The sequence below is a fragment of the Balaenoptera acutorostrata genome, chromosome 17 (assembly GCF_949987535.1).
Source record: "Balaenoptera acutorostrata chromosome 17, mBalAcu1.1, whole genome shotgun sequence".
NCBI lineage: Eukaryota > Metazoa > Chordata > Mammalia > Artiodactyla > Balaenopteridae > Balaenoptera > Balaenoptera acutorostrata.
Genome location: NC_080080.1, coordinates 59,079,403 through 59,103,905, shown reverse-complemented (window position 1 = coordinate 59,103,905; position 24,503 = coordinate 59,079,403). Strand labels below are relative to the sequence as shown.

The 24,503-nt window shown below is 39.0% G+C and overlaps 1 protein-coding gene across 4 annotated transcripts in view; it reads right to left on the bottom strand.

Annotated features, from left to right (window-relative positions):
* Positions 1-2,493: 2,493 nt before the first annotated feature.
* The window catches only part of TPD52 (tumor protein D52), a 124,180-nt gene continuing 102,170 nt past the window's right edge, over positions 2,494-24,503 (bottom strand). For 2 of the 4 annotated variants that reach the window (XM_057531904.1, XM_007185093.3), the window contains exons 3-8: positions 21,991-22,139; positions 20,310-20,411; positions 19,246-19,272; positions 11,600-11,641; positions 9,513-9,561; positions 2,494-5,864 (exon numbers count right to left, since the gene is read on the bottom strand). In XM_057531904.1, the coding sequence (XP_057387887.1) occupies positions 5,745-5,864; positions 9,513-9,561; positions 11,600-11,641; positions 19,246-19,272; positions 20,310-20,411; positions 21,991-22,139 (489 nt within the window). In that variant the 3' untranslated portion in view covers positions 2,494-5,744. The remainder of the gene's footprint in view (positions 5,865-9,512; positions 9,562-11,599; positions 11,642-19,245; positions 19,273-20,309; positions 20,412-21,990; positions 22,140-24,503) is intronic. The other 2 variants (XM_007185094.3, XM_007185095.3) reach the window with 2 other exon arrangements.

Below are 24,503 nucleotides of genomic sequence, written 5' to 3'. Positions count from 1 at the left end.
ACGTGCAGGTCACGGGGCGGAGCAATGAGACGTCCGCCCACTTGCGGAGCACTGTGGACTGGTGGGCGTGGCCTAATCGGTGTAAGGGAGAAGTGTGGGGTAAGAGAGACTTAGGCTAAAATTGGGGGACTAAATCCTTGGTGGCTAGAAGTCCCCTACTAGCAGCGACCCGCTAAGTTTTGCATGGAAAGGGTTTTGACTCGGAGCAATTTCGCCCTCGCGGGAGCCCTTTGGGCCTCATGCTGCTGTAAATTCTGGTAATGCGACTCTTGCTGGCCCCGCCGCCTGCGTGTCTGCCCCAGATGGCCCCAAGGCACTCTGCTCGCCACTGCTCTTCAGGTCTTTGCTCAAATGCGAGGTTCTCCTTGACTATCTTATTTAGGATTGGAATCCCAGACAAGATGCCACGTAGTTTACTTAGTAGTAATTTTGTTTAGCGTCTGCTCTCTCGATTTGTAAACTCTGAGGGCAGGAATTTTGCTGTTGAATCCCTGACAGCGGGCACATGGTAGGGCTCAAACATTTGTGAAATCCCGGATCTAAGTTTGTCTTTCTTCGCCTATCCTGTGGTCAGCCCATCCACGTTATACAAATATTAACTTGAGACATTTTTGGTCACCTCTTAGCTACAATCCCTTCTCCTAGGGAATTAAGGAATTTCGTAATGCCGAAACATACACCACCAGAGGCCCACCCTCACTTATGCATTTCTCCCTACCCGTCCCATGTTAATTGCCAGAATTTGCCCACCTTCTTCAAAACCGAGCCTAACTCCGTGCTTGAAGTGTTTATTAAGCTGTCCACCCAACTTCTACCCAGCATTTTTATATTAATGCGCAGTTATTTATCTGGAGGGAGGTAGCAAGCACTTTTCCAGCTCATTTGCAAGTACTTGGACAGAAGGAATTTTTATGTATGACCACAGCCCCTAATTTAATAATGCTTTTGACTGAGACTTTTTTTTTTTTTGGCTGCGCTGCGCAGCTTGCGGGATCTTACTTCCCCGAGCAGGGATTGAACCCATGCCCTCAGCAGTGAAAGCGCAGAGTCCTAACCACTGGACCACCAGGGAATTCCCAATAATGCTTTTGACTGTGGATTTTAGAACTCTGATGTTCTCATCAATTGCGTAGACAGTAGAGAGAACCCTAGAACTGCACTAACCTTAGAATGCATGACTTAGGTGCATGACTGTATGAATCACACACAACTTATTACTAGCCACCTGTTCTGCAGTCCTTAAATTCGGTGGAGAGCTTAAGATAAATTCTACTCCAGGTGAGTTCTCCCTTTTGGTACATAAACCGTTTCTTTCCCTTGACCGTTAATGAAGTCTTGCCGAAGATATTTTTGCATTACTTTTTATGGCTTTTGCTACTTCTGTTTCCCTTCAGGAAAAAGTGTGGTAAATTGTAAAGAGGGTTGACCAGTGTTCTTAGTTCTAGTTCGACCTCCAGTACTGATAGCAGGCAAGCCAATTTAATGTTGCTGATTTGGTTTCCTCACATAAAACCAAGTTATTAGCCTCTGTCTTAAATTTAAGGGAGTGTTTTGTAAACTTAACTAAATCAGCATCTACAGAACAAATGGGATTACTAATATCCCAGCTCTAAAATTCAGTAGATATATTATCTTCGTGTCCTACCTCAGCCAGATGATAAATTCCTTCAGTGTTGTGGTAACGGATTTGGGGACAAATCCTGATGTTTTTAATGGATAAGAGTAAGTTTGCATCAACTGACTTCAAGTATGCCTAGTTCTCTGCCTTTGGTAGAGCATCAGAATCATCAAATGAGAGAGAGGGTGAAGGACTGAGTGAATCTGCACACTGTCCTTGCCTGTATCAGTGCCAATTGTAAAAACAACCCTAATGGCAGTATTTCAACATCATGGCACTTCTGATCCTGCTCTATGCCTTGAACCACACTTTCCTTCTTGATTTATTAAAAACACACGTTTCTTTTTCCCCATATAGCTTGCAAATTGTTAGTATGCTCTTTAAAAATATTAGTAATGGCAGATGACAAGTGAATAAAAAAGTAATTCAAGTTCTGGCTCCATGTCTGCTGGCTGTGATTTCATCTATAAAATGGTGACAGCACCACATCCTTGAGTGAGGAATTAAAGGAAATGGGTGTGAAATGCCCAACAGCTACTAAAAGCTCAATAAATAGTGGCTATTAGTGGCTAGGTGGAGGTGACCAGAAGGTGATTTAGAAGTTCATGCCTCTCAAACATGCATGAAAACCTGGAATAAAGATAGGGCTAGTGATACACTGGAAAGATATGAGTATTACTGTAAAGACAGTCATTTCAACCACAGAGATGAATACAATCATTAAGGAGATTGTGTAGAAGATGACTAGAGATAGGCAATAACATTTAAGGAGTTGGAAGAAGAGAATACCAGAGAGTAGTCAAACTGGAAAATGAGAAAAGAAATACTTCTAGAAACCAAGGGGAAAACTTCAAAGCACATTGAGATGAAGCGGGTTAAAGTGAAAGTCACCAAGTAGCGTTTTATTTAAGTGAAATCCTGGCAGGTGATAGGCACATGCAGGCCCTGCCCTCTCAGGGCTCACAAACTAAAAGTTCTTTTGGCTCATTTTGATTTTGGTTCATTTTTATTTCACAATCAGAAAGTGGAAATTGAAATCTATGGATTGTAGGTTTACTTAAAAGTGATAATGCTTTATTATTAACTATAAACCAATATGGCCTCTATAATTAATCCAATTACAATGGGACAGTCACAAATTAATGGCCAAACGTCTCCCCATTATGGGCAAAAATCTGATTTTTCATCTGGGTCTTAAGAGCTATAAAGAAACACATGCGATCCTGATATAGGGCCTTATGCAGCCTCTCTGGCACAAATACAGCAAATAGTCACTTACAAATGTCTTTTTGTAGTCAGCATGTAGCGTTTTTGTTTGATACACTGAGTCCATACAGCTGCTCCTGGTTCTTTCTATACCCAGGATATGAAGGGTCTGGAGAGAAGTTGTATAATTAATGGATTTACCCCCTTTCCTCAGCAGATAGGTAATACAAAAGAACCCATGCCCAAATTATAGAATTTTTATTGTTTTCAAATACTATACAAAAAAAAAAAAATAGACAGTAGTATCTCTTCCTTAACAGATCCAGAAGTAGTCCAAATTCAACATGTTTTTTTCTCTATTTCAATAGTTTGTTACTACTAGGATAATCCAATGGTTTCTACTCTCCTCCGTTGATTACTTTGGCCTCATAGGTGTAAGAATTCTTGCTTTATTTCCCACAAACTCCATAAATTAAGGAGTTCCTTTGTAAGAAGGGGATAATTTCAGGAATTATTTTCTTCTGTCACACTTCTTGAATCCTTAAATATCTGAGATTTCACTCTTGTTGCTATGTTTTTCCAGTGTCAAACACAAAACACAGTAGAATGACCGGGACCCCTCTCTGCTGTTCTTAGTAATTACTGTGTTCTAAATTGCTTAAGTATCTGTGAATTCATAATATTGAATCTTCCACAAAGACTACTTGGAATAATATTTCTAAGTCGATGTTTATTTTTCTAAATTTATCCTCCTTCTACTGTTTTGTTGCTTTTAAGAGGCAGAGTACTCTGCAATAGATTAAATCATTTCTAAATTAAGTGTAGGTAGATGTCTAGAAAAGTGATTCTCCAATTTCTTCTTTTACAACCATCACCAATACCCACATACACCCATCCCACCTTCCAACCCTATTTCTATCATTTCTCTCATAAAGTAAGGAGACTTGAAGATATTTCACTCAGCTAAAGAAACTGCCATCTTCTCCATTTTGCTTTGTTAAAAAGACAACAATAGGGCTGGACATCCAAGAAACAATGTGATGAAAAGAAGATGTGATAAAAACAACTGAAAGACTAATTGGTTGAAAAAATAATTTAACAGCTATGTTGAGTAACCACAATATTCCTGTAAAAAGACAAATTTCTACATGTCGACTCCTCTAGGACAATGCTTCAACAACCTTTGCCTTAAAACCTTTTCAAGTAAATAATTTATGGTAGTCTGATACCATGAAGCAGTGATTTAAAGCAGATGGTAAAAAACAGCCTTTTTTTTTAAAGCATAGATACCAGTTGATTATGTAATACAACAAGCTGTTTCCAGACCACTGGTCTCATAATAAATATTGAGACCTATACTACTGATGTACAGAATTTATTAAGCTTTTCACATGTAATAGAGCATAGTTTCAGTTGCATCTGAAATGCTAACAAAAGCTCCAGCAATCAAGAATGGCAGCATGTTATCAATATTTTATAACAATCAACACTTGTAGCTTTTCAGATTTGGATAAGATAATTTATCCCAAAGTAAATCTAGTCATGCTTTTAAAAAATGCTTTAGGTCACTCCAAGCTTGGCAATTAACATTTGGCATAAACAATAGTAAAACAATCACAACTTGATAAATAACAAATACAACATTGTAGGCCATAACCATACACAGCATAAGGAAAAGATAGTGGTGATGAGTAACTAGCCATTAGTATTAATAGAGTACCTTGGCCTCCATGCAGATACTTCCAGAGGCTTTGGTTCATTCAGCCCTGACACTCAGTTTTCAAAGCAGGGGGCAATATCTACCGTATCATTTTGTAATTTCTAACACACTGAAAACAAGTAAGTAGAAAATGATGAGTTGATTTTTATTAATGCATTAAATCCTCAGGAGTTATCACCAACCCCTTAGTATAAAATTTTTTCAAGTTATATTAGTCATATGTGTGCTTCTTACTGTAAATGCTGCTAAATGAATTAAATGAAGACAACAATGTTTCCCCTAATGTGATTGATTTTAGCACTTTTCAGCTACCTAGATCTAAAAATCTTTCAGTCTTTTGAACTGAACGTTTGAGGACAGTGTTCATATTTCAACCTACGGATAATACAATATGCTTGATTCAGAACGTTAACTTACAATCTACTCCAAAACTAAAATTTTAATCTGGTGCAAAATAAGTAGCTATAAGTGGCACAATAACCATGACGCATAATGACCGTGACACTGAAATGGTTACTGTCACAGATGGCGATAAACAAGGATGTGAGGGCTCCACTCTCAAGTCGCCTAGGATTTTGAATTACTGTCTGTACATATTGTCACTTATAAAACTATAATAAATTGAATATTTAGTCTGGTGTCTTCAAACACCCAAGATATACGATAACTTATACCAAAACAATATTTATTCGAAAATATTTTTTGTAGCTGGTAGTTCTTCCCTTGGAGGTAAAGAACACCTTGCCAAAACTTTTAATAACCAGGATACAGAAAATTTTAAAGAACAGTCTTACCTAGGAATCAAATATACAGAGATTCAAAGAGGAAAAAAGAAAATTGTATAGAAGACAAAGATCAAACTGGTATCCCAGATCCAGAGCAATTTTGTAAAGTAGGAAAGCAATTATGATAACCCACAGCTTCTTAGATCATTCTAGTGAGGATCTCCAGGTACTATATGTGTTTTCATAATGATATTTTCTAAATAAAGGGCCTTAAATGCACATAAAAGGGTGTTTCCCAGGAATAGAGGTTAAGATATTTTTACGTTGTTCAACCCACAAACTATTTGGTCAAAGGAATATGTAAAGCTCAACAAAAGCACATCTGGTGGAAATTCATGGCAATGAATGTTGACAAGATGTGCTTGGATCTCGCTTGCAGCATCTGGCAGTGAGTAGCAGAACAAAGGTAGGAATCTCACAGGCTCTCCTGTGTCTGTTCTGGAAGAGGCTCCGTGGTGGTGGAACTAGCGTTTGCAGTCGAATTCAAGACTTCTCCAAAATCACCACCAGCAGGCTTGGTTCCTCCTACTTTAGACTTTTAAAAATAAAAGTTCAAAAAGGAAGAGACATTAGGAAACATAAACTTCGCTGACTCTGCATAAAGTAACTCAAATTTTACTTTGAAGAACAAATAAATCAGGAGCCTAAGAGCTCAGTGATTATTTGTACAGAATTTAGTACTGTTGTAATGTTCCATGCAGTTTCACAGAAAAACTTATGCAGTTTGCGTGCTGAAATATTCAAATTGGTAAATTCTACCCCTCCACTTTTTTCCCCTATCTGCTTATTGTTCTTCACGGGGAAAGTTGTCTGAAGAACTTTTTAAGGCCTATTATGCTAAAGTATCTACTGAACTCTCTTTATATTTGGATAACACTTTGTGAAATATTATTGAGTAAAACAAAGGAAAGAAATATATGTATGTTGCCCAGTTACAGCATAAACTTTCTAACCTTTTGCTGCTTAAAGAGTGGTACATGGACCTAGAGACTCAACATCACCGGGGAGCTTGTTAGACATTTGGAACCTCAGACTGGCCTCCCCATCTCCGTCTGCAGAATTGAAATCCAGGCTTTAACAAGATCTCCAGGTGCTTCCTATACACATTATAGTTTGTGAAGCACTACTCCAAGTTATCTGGCCTGAAAATTTGTCAATAAACATTTGTTTGAATGAATATATCTGCCCCACATTTCTATACTATTGTATGCTTTTCAAAACCCTTACACATCCTTAATGACATTGATGAATCTATGCTTCCTGCCCACCGTCACCCCCTCTCCTGCCCCCATTACATCTCATGACTGACCAACAGGACAGCTGACTACCATTAAGAAACCAGTCAATGATCAAGGATGCAACTCACAGTGGGCTTGCATCTGACCTTGCTCTTAGCTCAGTCTTGACTGGCCACAGATATCATTAACAAGCGGAATCTAGTTGAAACTTTCTCTCTCATTTCTTCTTGGCCTCCCATCCAAAATCTTTGAATTGCATGAAAAATGTGCATGACTTGTATCCACTGTATATTTATTAAATTTATTAAAATATTCCTTAATTACAAGAAAATGTTAAGACCTCTTGCAGTTCACAAGTCTAAAACAACTCCTCCCCACAACTGGTCCCTTCTCTATTCTAAGACCATGAATGTCAGTAGTAACTCCCAGTCAGACTCCTGGAGTTATCCTTGGTCCTCCCCTGTCTTGTTCCACATCCAATCGATCACTAACTTTTTCTCTGTCACTTGTAAAGTCTAAATATCTCTCGACTCTGTCCCACTGGCACTAGCTCAACTCACCACACCAACATCTTTGTCCTGGATTACAATGCCTCCCTCCCACCTTGTCTCCTTCTCCAGTCTCTCTCCCCTTAGCTCTGCAGGGCAGACAGTGATCTTTCTAAAATGCACAGAATGCGCAACTCGGGTTGTTTAAAATCTTTCAATGGCTTCCCACACTTTCCTTAACGTGGCCCACCCATCTCTCTAGCTCCATCTCCTGCTCAATACCCCACAGCACAGCAAAGTTCCTGGTGTTCCTCAAAGGGGCCCCAAAGCTTCAAACATTCCCCTCAACCTAAAGGTTTGGTTTCCATTTACATTACTGCATCCTCTGAGAAGCCTGCTCTGACCTTCCCTCCTGCCAAGCATGACAGAAATTCCCATTACTGATCCTCACTGCAGCCTTGACTTCCACTGTCATAGCACCTTACCCTGTGTTTATTTTCACTGGCCATTTAATTGTCTAAACATCTTCAGAAAGGGTCTGTGTCTCTATTGCTCACCATGGTATTTCCAGTGCCCAATACTCATCTCCCGGCACATGGCAAATGCTCCATTATCACAGTTAGTGACTTGATCCAAAATCTAAATGTAAGTACATGTAGACCCGATGTTTAACTGAATATCAATGTAAGTTAGAAAAACTGCATCCCAAGCACACAATTATATTTTACAGCTTCCTTGGTGATATTTGTCTAATATACTATACTATTAAAAAATACATTTTTATTTGAATGGTGCCTAGTCATATTTAAAAAACTGATTTCACTACAATTTAGAGAGTCTGAATATACTCAGGAGGAAAGTACACAGTAAATGACCTGGAAGTTTCTCCTCTTCTTCAGTGTCAAAAGAACAGAGGCTTTCCTGGTTTTCCAGCTAGTCATTTAAAAAACTAATGTTCAGGGTAGATTTCAAGGAGAGGCTATGATATTCCTAAAACATTGAGAACTGAATTAGAGTAAAACCTTGACTTCTTGCAACGTACAGTTTCTTTTCAAACACCTGACTAGGCATTAATGAGGATAAAGCAGGCCTCTGGTACTGACCTAAAAGAATGACTATGATGTATTTTTTGCTCATCAAACATGTATTAAGTAGCTGTGATATGCCAAGGACTACTCTAGGCCCTGGAGAAGCATCAGTGAGCAAAAAGAACAGGGGCCTGCGTTTGTGGGTTCATTAGAGCATGAGTACTAGGGGGGTTGAACGAACAAGCTGTAGGACTGTACAGTGTGATTCCTTTTTGAAAAACATTTATACATTTACGTAGAAACAGAAAAGGTGGGTAGTAGCGTTTGTATGCGCAAGAAAAAAGGATTCAGATCATGATACAGTGTTTGGTTTTCTTTCTGTAAGCATACCCTGATTCTGTAATTTTAAAAAGATATATTTAAAAGCAAGTGACTCAATTACAATTCTAAAAGACAAAATATTAATATTTTAAAGCTGATTTATATAAAACACTTTAAGATATTAGTATTAACCCTTAGAAAATATCCACAGTAACTACCAGAATTTGTTTAGGAAGAAATGACCATATGGGCTTTGCACTTCTCTGTAGAGAAGGCTGGGCAGTGGATGGGAACAAAACAACATTTTTGGTCACTTGTGATCCTTGATGATTTTATAGTTTTGAATATAATCTTGAAGATAATACAATTTACAAATTAATAAAGCTGATTATTATGGGAAAATGTCCACCTTCACCAATATCAAAGCAATCAAAAAATAAAACAATGAATTATCAATGATGATCACCACGGCATCATCATAATAATAAAAATGTCCAATAATTAAGGATTGAACAAACAATATCCATTATAAGGCTATGGAAGCAGCCATCAAACATAATATTGAAGAAGAATAATGATACAGAAACATGTTTATGATTTATGGTTAATTCTTTTTTTTTTAACTTTTAAATTTAATTTTTTTTTAATTTTTATACAGCAGGTTCTTGGTTAATTCCTTTTTAAAGTGTAACAGCATAGTCCTACAACATCACTGTCTCTGGGTCTTAGGACCACTTTTTTGTGTTTTATTTTTTGTACTTTTCTATATTGTTTTTAATTTTCCACAATAAGATTTATATTAAATTTTGTCCAATTACAAAACTATTTGAGTAATGCAAAAAGCAGCACAAACTTCTAAAGTACTACTGTTTTTAAAAATTATACATTTCTTTTCAGCACTTATGCTGGCCATGCTACAATATACACTCAAAAAAATTGATCAAGAGTATACATCATCTTAAATATCCATTAATAATGTAAAGAAAGTTATTGAAGTTCTTTAACTATTTTTAGAAGGAAATACTAATTTGAATAATTTACCCACACCAAAGAAAGTTACGGCACCAAACAAGATAACACAAAAGATCCTGTTCATTTCTCTACTTGCCTTTAAGTTTTCAACCTTTTCCTCAAACGATTTGAATGTTGGGGAGTTTCTATGGAGAGAAAAGAAAAACAAATAGTAAATTACAAACACTGAACAAAAAAGCCAACAATTTTGAAAACATTACTAGTTGACTGTATTCCTCTTCGCCATTATTCTCAATCAGCAAAAGAACACATATACCATATGTGACACCTGTTCCATAGATGTGCAGGCATACGTACAAACATGTTTTATTATGTGAGATTACCGATTTTGTTCTAAGATTTCTACAACGATGTTTTCGATTCTTTGAACAGAGCCAGTCTTAGACATATAGATAGAATCAAGTACATGTGTGAAGAGGCGGAACAAAGTCAGGTACAACGTTGGGTCTGTCACTTTCCCAACCAACTTGTCACGGTATAAGAAAATACCACTGTTAGATCAGTCTGATTCTGGTTAAGGTGCTACACTCTAGAACTCATGTTTAAATTCACATGTTGCCTGGCAAGATTTCTACATGAACCCACATCACCTAAGCAGGACAAGCAAACCATAGGAGGTTCCACACCAGGGATCCTGGTTCCCAGGAGCAGCATAACAGACAGGGAAAGGAAAGACCAAAAGGAAGGGAGGAGCACAGAAATGTGGCTTTGGCCACTTCACAAAGCTGCCCCAACTGACAGAAGCTCTCTGAGCCCACGGGAAGCCTCTCCTGTGACTTCACATTCATCCATATGAATTGAGGATCACAGCACCTGTGTCGCTCCCACCTGGGTTTCCAAAGCTTTTATACTATCCACCTGACCTCCAGTATCCTTCCTACTACCATGGTGAAAAAGAAGAAGGGAACAAGGGGTGTCCTCCTTCCCATTGTGGGGATGGGCAATCGGTCCCAAAGTGTGGTCCCCAGACCAGCTGCATCAGTAGCTCTTCGGAAGTTGTTAGCAAAGCAAATTCTCAGCCACCCCAGGCCTACAGAATCAGAAACTCAATGTGGGCCCGCTAGGCAGAGGCATTTAATAAGCCCTCCAGGTAGCTCTGAGGTACACTAAAGTTTAAGTCAAGCATGTATTAAAAATCCTCTGCCTCTATAGAGAGGTCAGGTGAGGTCACAGAATGTGCCACTTGCAAGTGCTTACTGATGAAAGAGGACACTAGAATCAGATCACAGTTGGCTCCAAATGTCACAGTGGGATGAGGGAAGTAGAAATGGGGAGGATGAAAGAAAAGGGGGGCTTGCCTGGTGGCTCAGTGGTTAAGAATCCGCCTGCCAATGCAGGGGACACAGGTTCGAGCCCTAGTCTGGGAAGATCCCACATGCCGTGGAGCAACCAAGCCCGTGCACCACAGCTAATGAGCCTGTACTCTGGAGCCCATGAGCCACAACTACTGAGGCTGCGTGCCACAACTACTGAAGCCCGCGCGCCTAGAGCCCATGCTCCGCAACAAGAGAAGCCACCATAATGAGAAGCCCGTGCACCACAACTACTGAGCCTGCGCTCTACAGCCCGTGAGCCACAACTACTGAGCCCGCATGCCACAACTACTGAAGCCCGCGTGCCTAGAGCCCGTGCTCCACAACAAGGGAAGCCACCGTAATGAGAAGCCCGTGCACCGCAATGAAGAGTAGCCCCCACTTGCCGCAATTAGAGAAAGCCTGCGCACAGCAACGAAGACCCAACGCGGTCAAAACTAAAATTTTAAAAATTAATTAATTTAAAAAAAAAAAAGAAAGAAAAGGGGATTGTAACTAAAGCTAATGCAGACGGAGGAGGTGGGACACCTACATCCATGAAAACAGAAGGTTGATTAGATGAGCACTGTTCACTTTTTTTTAATTAAACAGATTCCAGATATGAAACAATTTAACAGGTTTACAAAACAAAGAAGTAATAATAATTCCTTTTTCTAATAGCAAACATTTAATGGATTTCTTACACCAACCTAACATTGTTAGGAAGAGCAACTGAAAACTGGTGACAGTTTTCACAGCTTGTTTAGAGTAGAATTCTAGCTCCTACTTCAGAACAGTTCAAGTTAAACATCTAAGATAAAAAAAATAAGAAAACATCAGACCAACTACATTTTGTAAAAATATACTTTACCTCATAGCAGGCATGCTAATTGAGTGTTGAATGGAGCGTATACTAAGAGGCAGCATTAAAAAGAGATAGAAATGGAGTTAGTAAAGTGGTGATTAGACATTATAAAAAGCAAACAAAACTTAGTTTTCTAGGAGCTTGTTCTTCTGGCACCATGAAGAATTACCTGCTTTTTGAGGTGGAGGGGATCACAATTATTTCAACATAATTTACTTTTATTCATGAGCCAATTTAATTCTAGCAGTTAATAGAGCTAATGATAAACTTTGCATTCTTACAGCACTTTGAAAATTGTCGAGTGCTTTCACCAGTATCTGTAATGAATCTAGCATCAAGGCTCAAAAGTTAATAATTTACAGGTCACAGCACAATCGTGAATGGAACTTGGGTCTTTAAGACTCCTAATCCAATGTTCACCACCTCCCCTCAAAAAATGAAGCACACACATACAGGTATACACACACACACACACACACACACACACACACAAGCGAGACCACTGAAGGACTCCTGCAGTCGTTTTTCTCCCACATACTTGTTACCAGAACAGGAAGGTTTCAAAGTCACTATTTGACAACTTCAAGTGACTTTAAAATTACGTATCACTTCTTAGTGGTAGTCATATCCAGTTTTCTAGTAAGAGACACCTGTACTTCATCTCAAACTAAATGTCCTTATAGGTCATTCAAATAACATTTGACCCCCTGTTTTACCAGGACCAGCTTTTTATTCAAGGGCAAAGCAGTTCACTGACCATTCGGGTTCAAGGTTATCTACCTCCAGCCATCTCCCATTGAGACCACCTCACAAGATGAAAGTACCTCAATTCTTGGGCTCACTAAGTCACTGTATGTACCCTGCTGATACTGTTAACATGCTTATTAGCATTTTGACCACTGACACAGCATTTTGGGGTAAGCTGGACAGTCCAAGGTATCAATTCCCAATTATATTTAAATACTGTGTGTGTTTATGATTTAGTTTTCTCCAAGATTCCGTTGTTACAAATGACAATGTGTTTCAATGTAGCTCCTCAAATCTAGTTCTGCATTAGTATGGAGTATGATCTTGATATGAATCAAAAGAAGCTGACAGCTCGTACAGTCAAATAATCAGTAAAATATTTGGACATCTTTGTACTTAATGTTGTACACAATACAGGAAAAGATCCATTGTAGCTCAGCATTCTCTCTTCCTATCACAGTGGTAGATACCTTGGACATAAGACTATATTCTGGGAGGAATTTGCTAATTCTTTTCCTGCTTGATTTATTGCAGTGTGCTGGATCCATATTTTAAAGACAGAGATTAATAAAAATCACTTTTCTTAGTTTACAATACCAGAACTCCAAAAGCTACCTGCCCTTCCTTGGACCCTTCTGAAAAAGCTGCCTCTGTAAGTCACGTTCCCAAAGCCACCTTCCACCATCACCAATATAATAACTGGATCAGTACAGTTCCACCCACCAGAGCTAACCTCCTGGTAATTTACAAATTGTTTAGACCAAATTTTTAAAAAAAATTTGATTTGAGATAATTAAGATTCCTATCCTGGGATTTTGTAATTACAACACTAAGCCGCTGGTCATTTAGTGGTAGGTACTTGAACCAGAAAGTCATGTAGTCTTCGATGTTGAGGAAGACATTTGGGGGGACCAGGTACAAGCTTCAAGAATGCAGAGGAAACCAATTCCCAAAGAAAGAATTGCATATAAGCACAGAGAGAGGTAGAGGAAATGAAGGAGAGATGACCATTCAGGGAAGAGGGCTCAGGTGGTAGAGGAATGGGTTTCTTGTTTTTTTGGGGTTCTAGAAGCTACCTTCATTTCTAACAGCTTTTCAATGAGCAGGACTAGTCTGGGTGGGGCCTGGGCTTGCTTCCCTTTCCTCTCCTTGGATTCCAAAAGAACTTTCATTCTATGCAACACGTACACTTTTCAGGTGAGCGAACTCACATAGTTTTCTATTCTTCCTAACCAAAAGACTTTGCTAGGACATTTTGGCAGAAATTACCAAATTCTGGCAAAAGAAGGTGCTTAATGGCTGGACATGTGATAAATTATTTGTCCATAGGACTCACACATTGAATTCAACAGTATCAACAAAATGAGGAAATGGGTGGATAAAGCAAGTATAAATCTCAGAAATGCACAGTTAATTCTAGTCACTGACTCTCCCTAAGCACCTATGTAAAAGATCATTTCCTCCTGTGGCCAATTGTGGATACTGTGACCCTTTAAACAGCCTACAAACTAGTTAAAAGGGACTAGGGCAAAGGCAGAGTGAAAAGAATGATCATAAAAGTGAATTGTAGATGCATCAAGTTGACTATCAATTCCACATCCAGGGCACAAATTAATTCAGGATTATCCTACATAAGAAACAAGTCCTGAGGTCCTAAAAGTTGAAAAACTGAATTGTAAAAGTCACGAAGTCACATGGAATTATCAGGGGATGGAGAATTAACACAAGAAGGCAGTGGAGAGCTTATGCATGGCTCATCAAGGGATCTTCCCTGGATTAGGTAGGAGAAGGACGGTTGGTGGAGCGTCAGTGCAAGGGGATATCAGGAGAATGGGGGAAACTGACAAACAGGGTAAACAGTCAGGAGAAGACAATCAATAATGTTGGAAATACAGACAATTTTTAAAAAATATTTTGTTTTTACAGTATTACCATAGGAAAGGACTACCAAATACACTTTCAAGAAAACCAAGATAGAAATGATAATTTGGGGCCTTTAAGTTGCCAACAATGTTGATAATATGACTTAAAGAATGTTAAAAATGAACACTTTGAGAATTCTAAGAAACAGTGCAGCATCTCTTGTAAAGGACTTTAGGGTCTTTACAGGATCATGACAAAATCATCCTTGCTGGTGTTGTGTTTCAATTAGCAGTTAAGGCAGAGAAAGAATTTAAATATTTGAGCACCATGAAGGATACATCCACTAAATACGTTTAAGTGGGAATGTATAGGAAAAAGCAAGGAAATGATTACAATAAGGTGTTTATTTTGTGATAAATTGCTGAGTTTAATTTCTGTATGTTTTACATTTCACAATAAGAAAAGATTAAAAATACACCTACTGAACAGAGAATGAAATCAATTAAATTAATACAAACTCAAGGTGTTCCCACGTTTGAGGAAGCCATTACAGCAGGAAGAACAAGGAGTACATATCAATTTCCAGTCCACCCAGTTATCTGAACTTCTCTACAATCCCTATTTAAATGAAATTCCACTTTGTTGGTGGCTAGCCTGTAATCTAACAATTGGGCAGCTGTCCTTGCATTTCTAGCTTCTCTATGGAAGGTTACACAAGCTTCAACTTGCCTCAACTTACACATCATCTCCAATATCACTGAAGTTTAAATATAATATGGAAAACTTCAAAAGCACAAAGCCACATTGCTGCTGGACCAGAACTGTCTCTAACAGATATATATTGTGAGGATTTGTCATCAGCTATGAAGTTTAAACATAATATGGAAAACTTCAAAAGCACAAAGCCATGTTGCTACTGGACCAGAATTGGCTCTAATAAATATATCGTGAGGATTAGTTAGCATTTATAAAGCAAACTTTATGAAAACTTTTTCCAGCTTGATTTTGGCTCTCAAAGATAGTAACCTATAATCAAAGTAGGAATGTAAATCTGGGTTCCTCAAAACACTGAGAAAAAAAATCAAAGAGGGCAACCTGATTCTCACTCAGAAAACACAAAGTACTTCACAATCTAATATTTACTCTTACTTTGGAAAAGTTATTCTTTTAAAAAGCTGAATTGATTTTTTAAAGTTTCCTTGTTTCTTACATAGGTGTTTGATCTTTTCATACCTAATAATAATAAAGGGGGAGGGGTAGAGGGAAAAGAAGAAGGAAGGAAGTAGTAAACAGAAGATAGAGAAAGAAGAGTTAATGGTCAACATGTCTGAAAGCTTATCTGTGTATTACTATTCCCTTTTGCCCTCAAAATAATCTCTTGATCATAGGTGATGAACCAAAGGAACTGCTGGACAGTGCCTGTAGGGCCTAAGTCTTAAACTATCATTGCTCTGGGGAGGCAGAACAATGCAGAGGGTAGTGCAGGCTCCTGAACCCGGGTGTGCCTGGGTTCAAGTCCTGGCCTTCAGCCATGTCGCTATATGACTTTGAGGAAGTCACTTAACCTCTCTGTGTCTCAGTTTTCCTCATCTGTAAAATCAGAAAAATAATAGCACCTGCTATACATAGTCATGCCTGAAACACAGTTCACCATTATTATTGTTACGGATGGCTTTAACTGAAACACACATTAATATTTATTTAATTTTATATTATTTTCTTTAAAGCTTTCAAATTTCACCCAGCTATTATTTTGGTTGGTAACTTGAACCCTGGAGTCTAGAACAGTGCCTGGCACAAAGCTGTCATTCAATAAATACTTTTGAATGAAAGAATGAATAAATAATTGCAGTAACTAAAATTAGGAAACATGGGCATGAAAGGTAGAAAAGTTCATTAAAGCTTTTCAAATTCAAATCAAAACGTACTCTATTACAAGAGAAAAGAGGTCATTTCTTTTCCTATTAAGTGGTAGACATTTTCAGCAAAATGGAATCTGGAATGACTTTAATGAGTCTGAAACCAACAACAACAAAAAAATATCTAGAGGTTTACATGAAGAAACACACATGTCAAAAGGAGAAATTTCCTTTGAAGATAAAGGCAAAGTTAATTACATTTCCTCCTAAGTATATCAGAAATATTTGACTAATGAGGCTACTGAATTATTAGAGCATGCTATTAATAACATGAAAATTGATGTTTACACTGGCACCGAGTGAAATGAGAAGGCTCTTTTAAAGTTTCTCTCAAAAAAAGTAAAGGCATGAGTCAACGTTTGCCATGTATGTGTAGAAAACAAGCCAACAGGAGAGGAGTGACTATGAACACACCACCTGGGGAAAAGCTGTCTGTCCCCAAAGGGCCTCCTTTGGCCTCCCTGCCGCTGACACCTAATTGTCAGGGTGTCAAAAACAGACATCTCTATCTCTGTCTCTGTCTCTCCCTCTCCCTCCTTCTCTCTTCCCCTCTCTCTCCCCTTCTCCCCTACCCTCCCTTCCTCTTCCTCTTCCTTACCCACCCAAGGCATACGGCAAATATCTATATCCCAAGTGCTAACTTATTAATTGATAATGTAGTACAATTAAAACTGTTGCTGACACTATTCAAGTCAGCAAAATATCCGCAATTCCAGCAGAGAGCGAAATCATTGCCACAAGTCTGCTGGGTTAGCATGGACTCGGAACAAAGGGTAGTTAACAAGATTACCCAACTAATGCAAGCACTTGCAAAAAGGGGCCCCCTGCATCCATCTCCATGGGAGGAAAGGCCTTGCTGCTGGGATGGAAACGCTCAAATCTGCTGCCCAAGCTCCCCTCCTTGCACAGCTCTTGGGGGCACGTGGCCAGTGTTTGCCTCTGTGACTCACTCATCTAAAAGATGTGGGTTTTCCTTATGTTTTCTATTGTATATGTTTTTATATACTTCTATTATATGTTTCCATATATTTTCTATTACATATGAACCCATTAAATCAGATTACAATCAGGACATCTTGATCTAGAAATGATTTTTTAAAGTGACTTTACCCAACTTTTAATCTGTAAGAAATAATTCCAAAATTTAGTTCTCAAAAGATAACCTTATATCTCCCATTTCCAAATTGCAATATAAAGCCTTACTTTAACCTGCATGTATTGATACGCAATATATTATTCATTAACAACCAGCCTGAAAATGGTAGCATATAATCTCAATTGCATTTTTTAAATGAAATGAAAAAAAGTGACTGTGTAAGCAGCTAGAAGAGAGCCACCCAACTCAATTTATTTCTGGTGAATTAAAAAGACAGAATATACTGAGCCATACTTATGTACATCTGCTTAATCTTCTCAAAGGTACAGAAAATATCATTCCTCAACAGCACTTACAAAGTTTTATATTTTTGTTTACATCTAACATTGTTTTATAATCAGGTATTAACAGGGCTCTTCCATTCTTAACTCATTCCCAGGCCCTACTTCCCTCCCCCACTCCATCCACTCAAAAATTTCAAGCTCTTTCTGAACAAGAACCATGTCTGGTCTAGGTTACATCCTTTAGACCTGTCCACGATAGGCACCTTCATGTTAGCAGAATGCATTATGTTAGTGCATACATCCTCACACAACTCAAATAACTTTAGATAAAACTGTCGTAACAGTTTCCTAAAGCACTTAGGCCATTTTCAATTGAACACCAAAGATACAGAATCAATTCCTATCACTGATTTCTTGGGTTTTTTAGCACAGTTTTCAACTTTAAATAGTTCAACACTTAGGGACTTCCCTGGTGGTGCAGTGGATAAGACTCCGTGCTCCCAATGCAGAGGACCCAGGTTCAATCCCTGGTCAGGGAACTAGATCCCACATGCATGCCGCAACTAAGAGTTCACATGCCACAACTGGGGAGCCCGCTTGCCACAACTAAGGATCTGGAGAGCCGCAACTAAGGAGCCTGTGAGCCACAACTAAGGAGCCCACCTGCCGCAACTAAGACCCAGTACAACCAAATAAATAAATAAATAAATAAATATTTTTAAAAATAGTTCAACACTTAGAGTTTGTTTATCCCCATGATTTACTCTGACTTTCAGGGCTAAGTGTCATTAAGAGAGAGCCTCAGCTATAAGTACCTATGTGATTACTTAAGAAGGCACAATGCTAGGCCACAGCAAGTGACCACTTGAGAAGACAATTCACATTAATAGGAACAGAGATGGAGACTAGTATATTATCCTTCCTGCTTCCATTCAAAAGACCTTCCTCCACCTTAGTTTTCTCTGACTACTAACTGGATACTCAGAGAGTCTGTATGGGAGAGAGAGGAGAGGTTTGCTCAGTATCACAAAGATTCCTTCTATAAGGCATGGTTTGGGCTGACATCTTTTTAATGTACTTTCTTTTTTGGCCTAATATACTTTATTTTTCCTTTTGCAACCATGAAATGTTCTTGTGTGCATAATTATAGAATACAACCAGTGTAAAGAAATAATAAAATAGTAAACACTATAAGCTAATAAAACAAGTACTAAAAAGTGCTGAGTCATGGTGTATTTTATCTTAGGCATATTTTACTGCAATAAAAAAATTTCAGAGTAACCTGTACAGGACAGAAGACTAACATTGTGAGACAGTACATATGCTGTCTATTACAACTGCATAATGGGACCCAGGTGAAGGAAGATTCCAACATCCTGACAAAGGCACCAAAGAAATTAAAGCATCAAAAACAAACAAACAAAGTCAGACATTAAAAGGGAGGAATTCTGCATGCCATGGTAAAGCTGCTTCTTTTTGCCAAAAAAAAAAAGGAAAATGTCAAAATCATTTCCATATCCCTTTGAACCACAGTGTCAAATTATTCTTCTTTTAATGTATCCATTACCCATGGTATACGAGAAACCCTCCCTTGAAAATAGGAATGCACCAGAGAAAAGATATTCCAAAAGGCAAGAAAATTACGTAGTAGACAAACACAGCCATCCAATGTGGCATCATAATGTAAGCACACTTGTCTTAAACGAGAGACAAGGCTGCGGCGATGGTTCAAACTCTCCTTACCTAAAGGAATGTGAAAAGGCTTGCAATCTGCAAGAAGCCAGAGTAAGCATTAAAAAAGAAAGGAAGTTCTGGTAAATCTAAAACAATTAAATAACCTACTTTTTAAAAGTTGTGTAAGGTTTTAACTGAATTCTAAAGGGCTACACAATCGAGTCAGCACAGAAAGAAAAGAGAGCACCTAAGAGAAGTATATATAACTGTCAAAAGGGTTTAAGAGAGCTGTGTTTATTACATTGTGTTGAAAATGATAATAGTCCAAATACGATGAGCAAGTCATTTGGTTTTTTTGGTACAAAGTATAATACCAATTAGCCAAACTTATTCAACCAACAAAATTCTGGTTGTAAAATCTACTTTCCCCACAAATGGAAAACACAAAGTCATGCAATCTGAAGGATTTTTTTTTTTAAAACACAAATCTTGCATGCCAACAGAAGCACAGACAATTTAATCCACATTTGTCATTTTCAGCACTATTTTAATCCACATGGTGGGTGGCGCAAGGCATGGGTGGACACAAAAGCACTGCGAAGTGGTTTTACCAAAATGGCCAGGAAAATTCTGCAGACGCACTGAAAATATAAATACAAAATAAAAAGCAACAGCTCAAAACAAGATTTGGGCCTCGGCAGGAACATAAATGGTACAAAGCAATGCACAAACGAGCATGTTGTAAGCACACCATGGGATAAAGATGTACCTCCCGGAAGTGAAGGCAGGACTCGGTGCTCCCGGACTCATCCCCGTCAGACACCAGGCTCCGCCCACAACCACAGGTTTGCAAACACATACTTACCCGGTGTGATCAAGAACGACTAAAAGGACAAAATTCACAACCAGAATTTTTCAACAACCTTAAATGTATTCACAAGATGATCAGTTTGAAGGCTATGCCTAAAAGAATTTAGGGAAGCATTTCAGGTCCTAGTTTGAAGGAATGCCCTCCCTCACTCAAACAGAGAGGAATCCAGCATCAGTCAGAACCAGGCAGGAAACAAACGCAACCATGATAACAGATTTTAATTTGCCTCAGCTTAATTAAGCCAGGAAAAATGAGGACGTACTTTACATCTTCCAGCTTTTTGGTGATGACTGATCCAACAGATGAAAAAGCAGCTGAAGCCTTCTGTCCAGCCTGAGATAAGGTTTCAGAGGTCTTCTTGTACCTATATTAATTGATAAAAGAACAAAGCAAAGAAAGTAAGCTAACCTTTCCAGTATCAGTTATTTAGAATTCAGTGACGACCACCTCTTGAGAACTCTCAAAAAAAAAATTTAGAACACCTAAAATTCTTCACGAGCACCAGGTCAGCATGATCACATCATCTTTTACTTAACCATCATTTCAGATACAACCTTCTGCAGTGCTCTAGGACAGCCAGAAAGATAGAGGCCTATAAAGGCAGGGCCAAAGAAATCCGGGTAAGGGCTAAAAATAGTCATGGAGCCAAGATCAAAATGAGCCATAGGTTGAATGAAATTATATATCTTTATTTTTCCCCTTTTCCACTTAAGCTAAATAAAACAAAAATGAAATCAAATTCCTCATGTGTCTTTCACAACTTTATCTCCTAAAAAGGGGCCAGAAGCAAGGTAGGACCCATGGGTACTTTTTATTATCCAAATCAATTTTGGGGGCATAAAGATTTTTTTTCAATTTTGCATATCTGTTGAGCTACCAAATAAGGACCAGTGTATTCTCAACGGGGTACGCAAAAGGTACAATACTTCAAATGACTTGAGTGGGATATTTGCTATAGCACAAAGGTATAATTTACCATCTCCCTCCTCCCATCTACACGGGGATTAGTGAAGGGAAAAACTAAAACAAAAACGAGAGAATATGGTACTTGCACTAAAGAGGTTAAGATCCCCACATTGTAGAAAGGAATGCTCAGGCATTTTTACTAACCCCGTCAAGATCAAATACTAAAAAAAAAAAAAACCCAGTTTATGATGATACAAAGAATGGTGTCCTGCATGTTTCCCACTGCCTACTTATATGGGTAGAAAGTGGAGATGGTCACCCTCGTGCTGTCATGTCAGGATGCAGTCAGCCTCACCGCTGCTGGTCACCAGCTCGGCAGATGGGACTGAACAGAGAACACAGTTCAGAGACTGTTACTACAAGCCTGTTCCTCCTTGTGCTGGGAAACAAAACTGCATCATGACAATGTCGTATCAAAACTGTGTGACCAAAAAGACCAAAAGATTAAGGGGTGGTCCTCTGCCACCAGCACACATCACAGACGGTGACCTGAGAGTCTTATGGTATGTATAGAACAGGGTAAAAAAAAAAAAGACTGGCTCTGTACTGGGCCAGACGTGAGTTCAAATTCTGCCTCCATACTTTGAGAGGTTTGTGACCTCAAAACTTATCTGATCCTGTTTCCTTATCTAGGGCTATCTCACTACCCACTCTTCTGGGTTATTCTGAGGATTAAGCGACTCATGTATATATCTGGTAAGTCAATATATAACATTTTTAGAGCTTAGATTTTATTTCTGCAACTCACGTATGAGGTTGGTTTTCTTTCTATTCCCTAGAACAGTCTGAAAGACTGAAGTTAGAGAAGGGTCAGATACACTTGAGAATCGGGGGACGGGGGGTGGAACGGGCAGTGCCCTGCACAGTACAGAGAAAAGCTGCAGAAACGTCCTTAGTGCCTTTCGATCCCGTCCCCAGAAAAAAGGGCAAAGTGTCCTTTACAGTTTCTAGAACAATGTAGAATCAAGGGAACGTACGCAGACGTGGCTGTCACATCTTGCCACCCTTTGGCAATGTTCTGTTTTAGTTCCTGTAGCGAATTGATCCCGAGTTTCCGCTTGATCTCCGTTAGGTGCTTCTCTTTTGCTGCTAACACTTGAGACAGAGTCTGGATTTCTTCTTCTACCTGTGAGGAACGGGGTTGGGGTAGGTATACAGTCATTCAAAAAGTTCAGATGGTTAGCACAAAACTATACTCAAATTTCTAGTCATTTTAAAACATTTTTGATTCATTTATCTGCCTCTTTAAAAACAACATATGATATGTTGTTACGTAAACCAGTTACATGTTGATCTCTCCTGTAAAGCTGCTTTCCTCTCTTCTCTGTATTTCCATCTTGAGTCGTCCCCAGCCTTCTCCGCCTCCTTACTCAGTTACCTCACAGAGGCTAAGGGCTCAAACCTCTACACAGATAATAATCATACTCTAACAGCCACTCTCCCGACTGCTGGGTCTGCATTTCCAGCTGAACACTGCTGCTTGAATGCCCATAAAAACTCACATTTGTGTATTAAGTCAAACTAATCTCCATCCCCACCAAGATACACACAACCATGCCAAATCAAAATCCAACTTTCTTGCGTATTTCATAGGAGTTTATACGCTAGTATAAACCGGAGCTCACCCTGTCAGCCTCCGTACCTGCCAAAGTCACAAGCATAAATAAATCACACTGTCTCCCCCAGAGAGTCCGGCAGAGGTGTGGACCCTCTGATGCTGACTGACCAGCCTCAGCTTGGTGGTTAGAAATGCACTCCCGACCCAAGGTCAGCCAACCCATCAGGTGGCCACCAGCCAGTCTCATTCAGGAACGTAGTTTAAGGGCTTCCCTGGTGGCGCAGTGGTTAAGAATCCGCTTGCCAATGCAGGGGACATGGGGTCAAGACCTGGTGCAGGAAGATCCCACGTGCCGCGGAGCAACTAAGCCCATGCGCCACAACTACTGAAGCCTGCATACCTAGAGCCCGTGCTCCGCAACAAGAGAAGCCACTGCAATGAGAAGCTCGCGCACTGCAAAGAAGAGTAGACCCCGCTCACCGGAACTAGAGAAAGCCCGCGCGCAGCATCGAAGACCCAATGCAGCCAAAAATAAATAAATAAATAAATTTGTATATATATTAAAAAAAGGAATGTAGTTTGAGAAACTATGATCACATTGAGAGTAGAAGCTTGGATAAAGAAGCCCTGAAGTACAGGTGGGGCTCAGTGAGATTTTGAGATGTTACAGAAGCTTAAATATACTTGAGGGGCCAAAACTATAAACAGAAACTATGAAGAAAAAAAATAAAAAAGACTTACAGAGTAAAGGAAAAGCCTAAGCCAGGAAAACAGAGGGAAAGGGCAGACCCACAGAGAGAAACAGACACCAGGTGGAAAAGACTTTTGTCCCAGGAGGTTGAAAAAGTGGGTCCCTAAAATACAGTTGGCCTTCTGTATAAACGGGTTCCACATCCACAGATGCAACTAATTGCAGACTGAAAATATTCAGAAAAAAAAAAGTTCCAAAAAAACAAAACCTGAACTTGCCATGTGCCGGCAGCTATCTACATAGCATTTACATTGTACTTACATAGCATTTACGTTGTATTAGGTGTTATAAGTAATCGAGAGATGATTTAAAGCATATGGAAGGACGCGCATAGGTTATATGCAAATACTGCACCATTTTACATAAGGGACTTGAGCATCTGTGGAATTTGATATCCACAGGGGTCCTGGGATGAACCCCCTGCAGATACCGAGGGACGACCATACATTCATTAATATTCAAGACCCCCAGAAGAATGCTTCTCTTCGCTTGTGGCAAAGCCATATTCTTAGTCTTGACCTACACAACACTTCTATGAGCTCAAAGACAACATGGCCTGTAAAAACAACAGAGTATTGTTAAGCGAACTGACAGTACTCAACAAAAGGAAAGAAGGATAAATCAAATGTGATGTGGTGGCAGCTGCCAAAAAAAAAAGAATAACATACTCTCAGATGGCCTTAATTAGAATACAGGCCCAGAACAAAAATAGTCCTCTGTGCTTATGAGACAGGACCGCACATATTGTACCCTTTTGGGAAGTCACAGTTTGAGAAGTATATTGACAAAGTGGAATATGAGAAGAAAAGGGCAACAGTGATGAATAAGGTTCAAAATCAAGTAAATTAAATGACTTGCCCTAAGTCACCAAACTAATAATGTAGGAACCAGAATTTTAACTCAGGTTTTCTGACTCTGCTTCTCAGTTTACTGGCTAATTCTCATTGCATATTGTTAGCTTTCTAATATTTCTCTTTACCTGAACTCCAAATTTCAGATACTTCAAAGACTAGACTTAAAGGTTAAGTTTTCTACCCCTTGACCCGTCCCTGAAGTATTCACTTGCCCTAATGAAAGTCAGAAAGAAAGACCACTGTAAATCTTTCTGAACAATACATGACCCAGTACATTCCCTGCTTTTGTTGTTGATTGTGCTAACATACCTACCTAGCTCAAGCTCA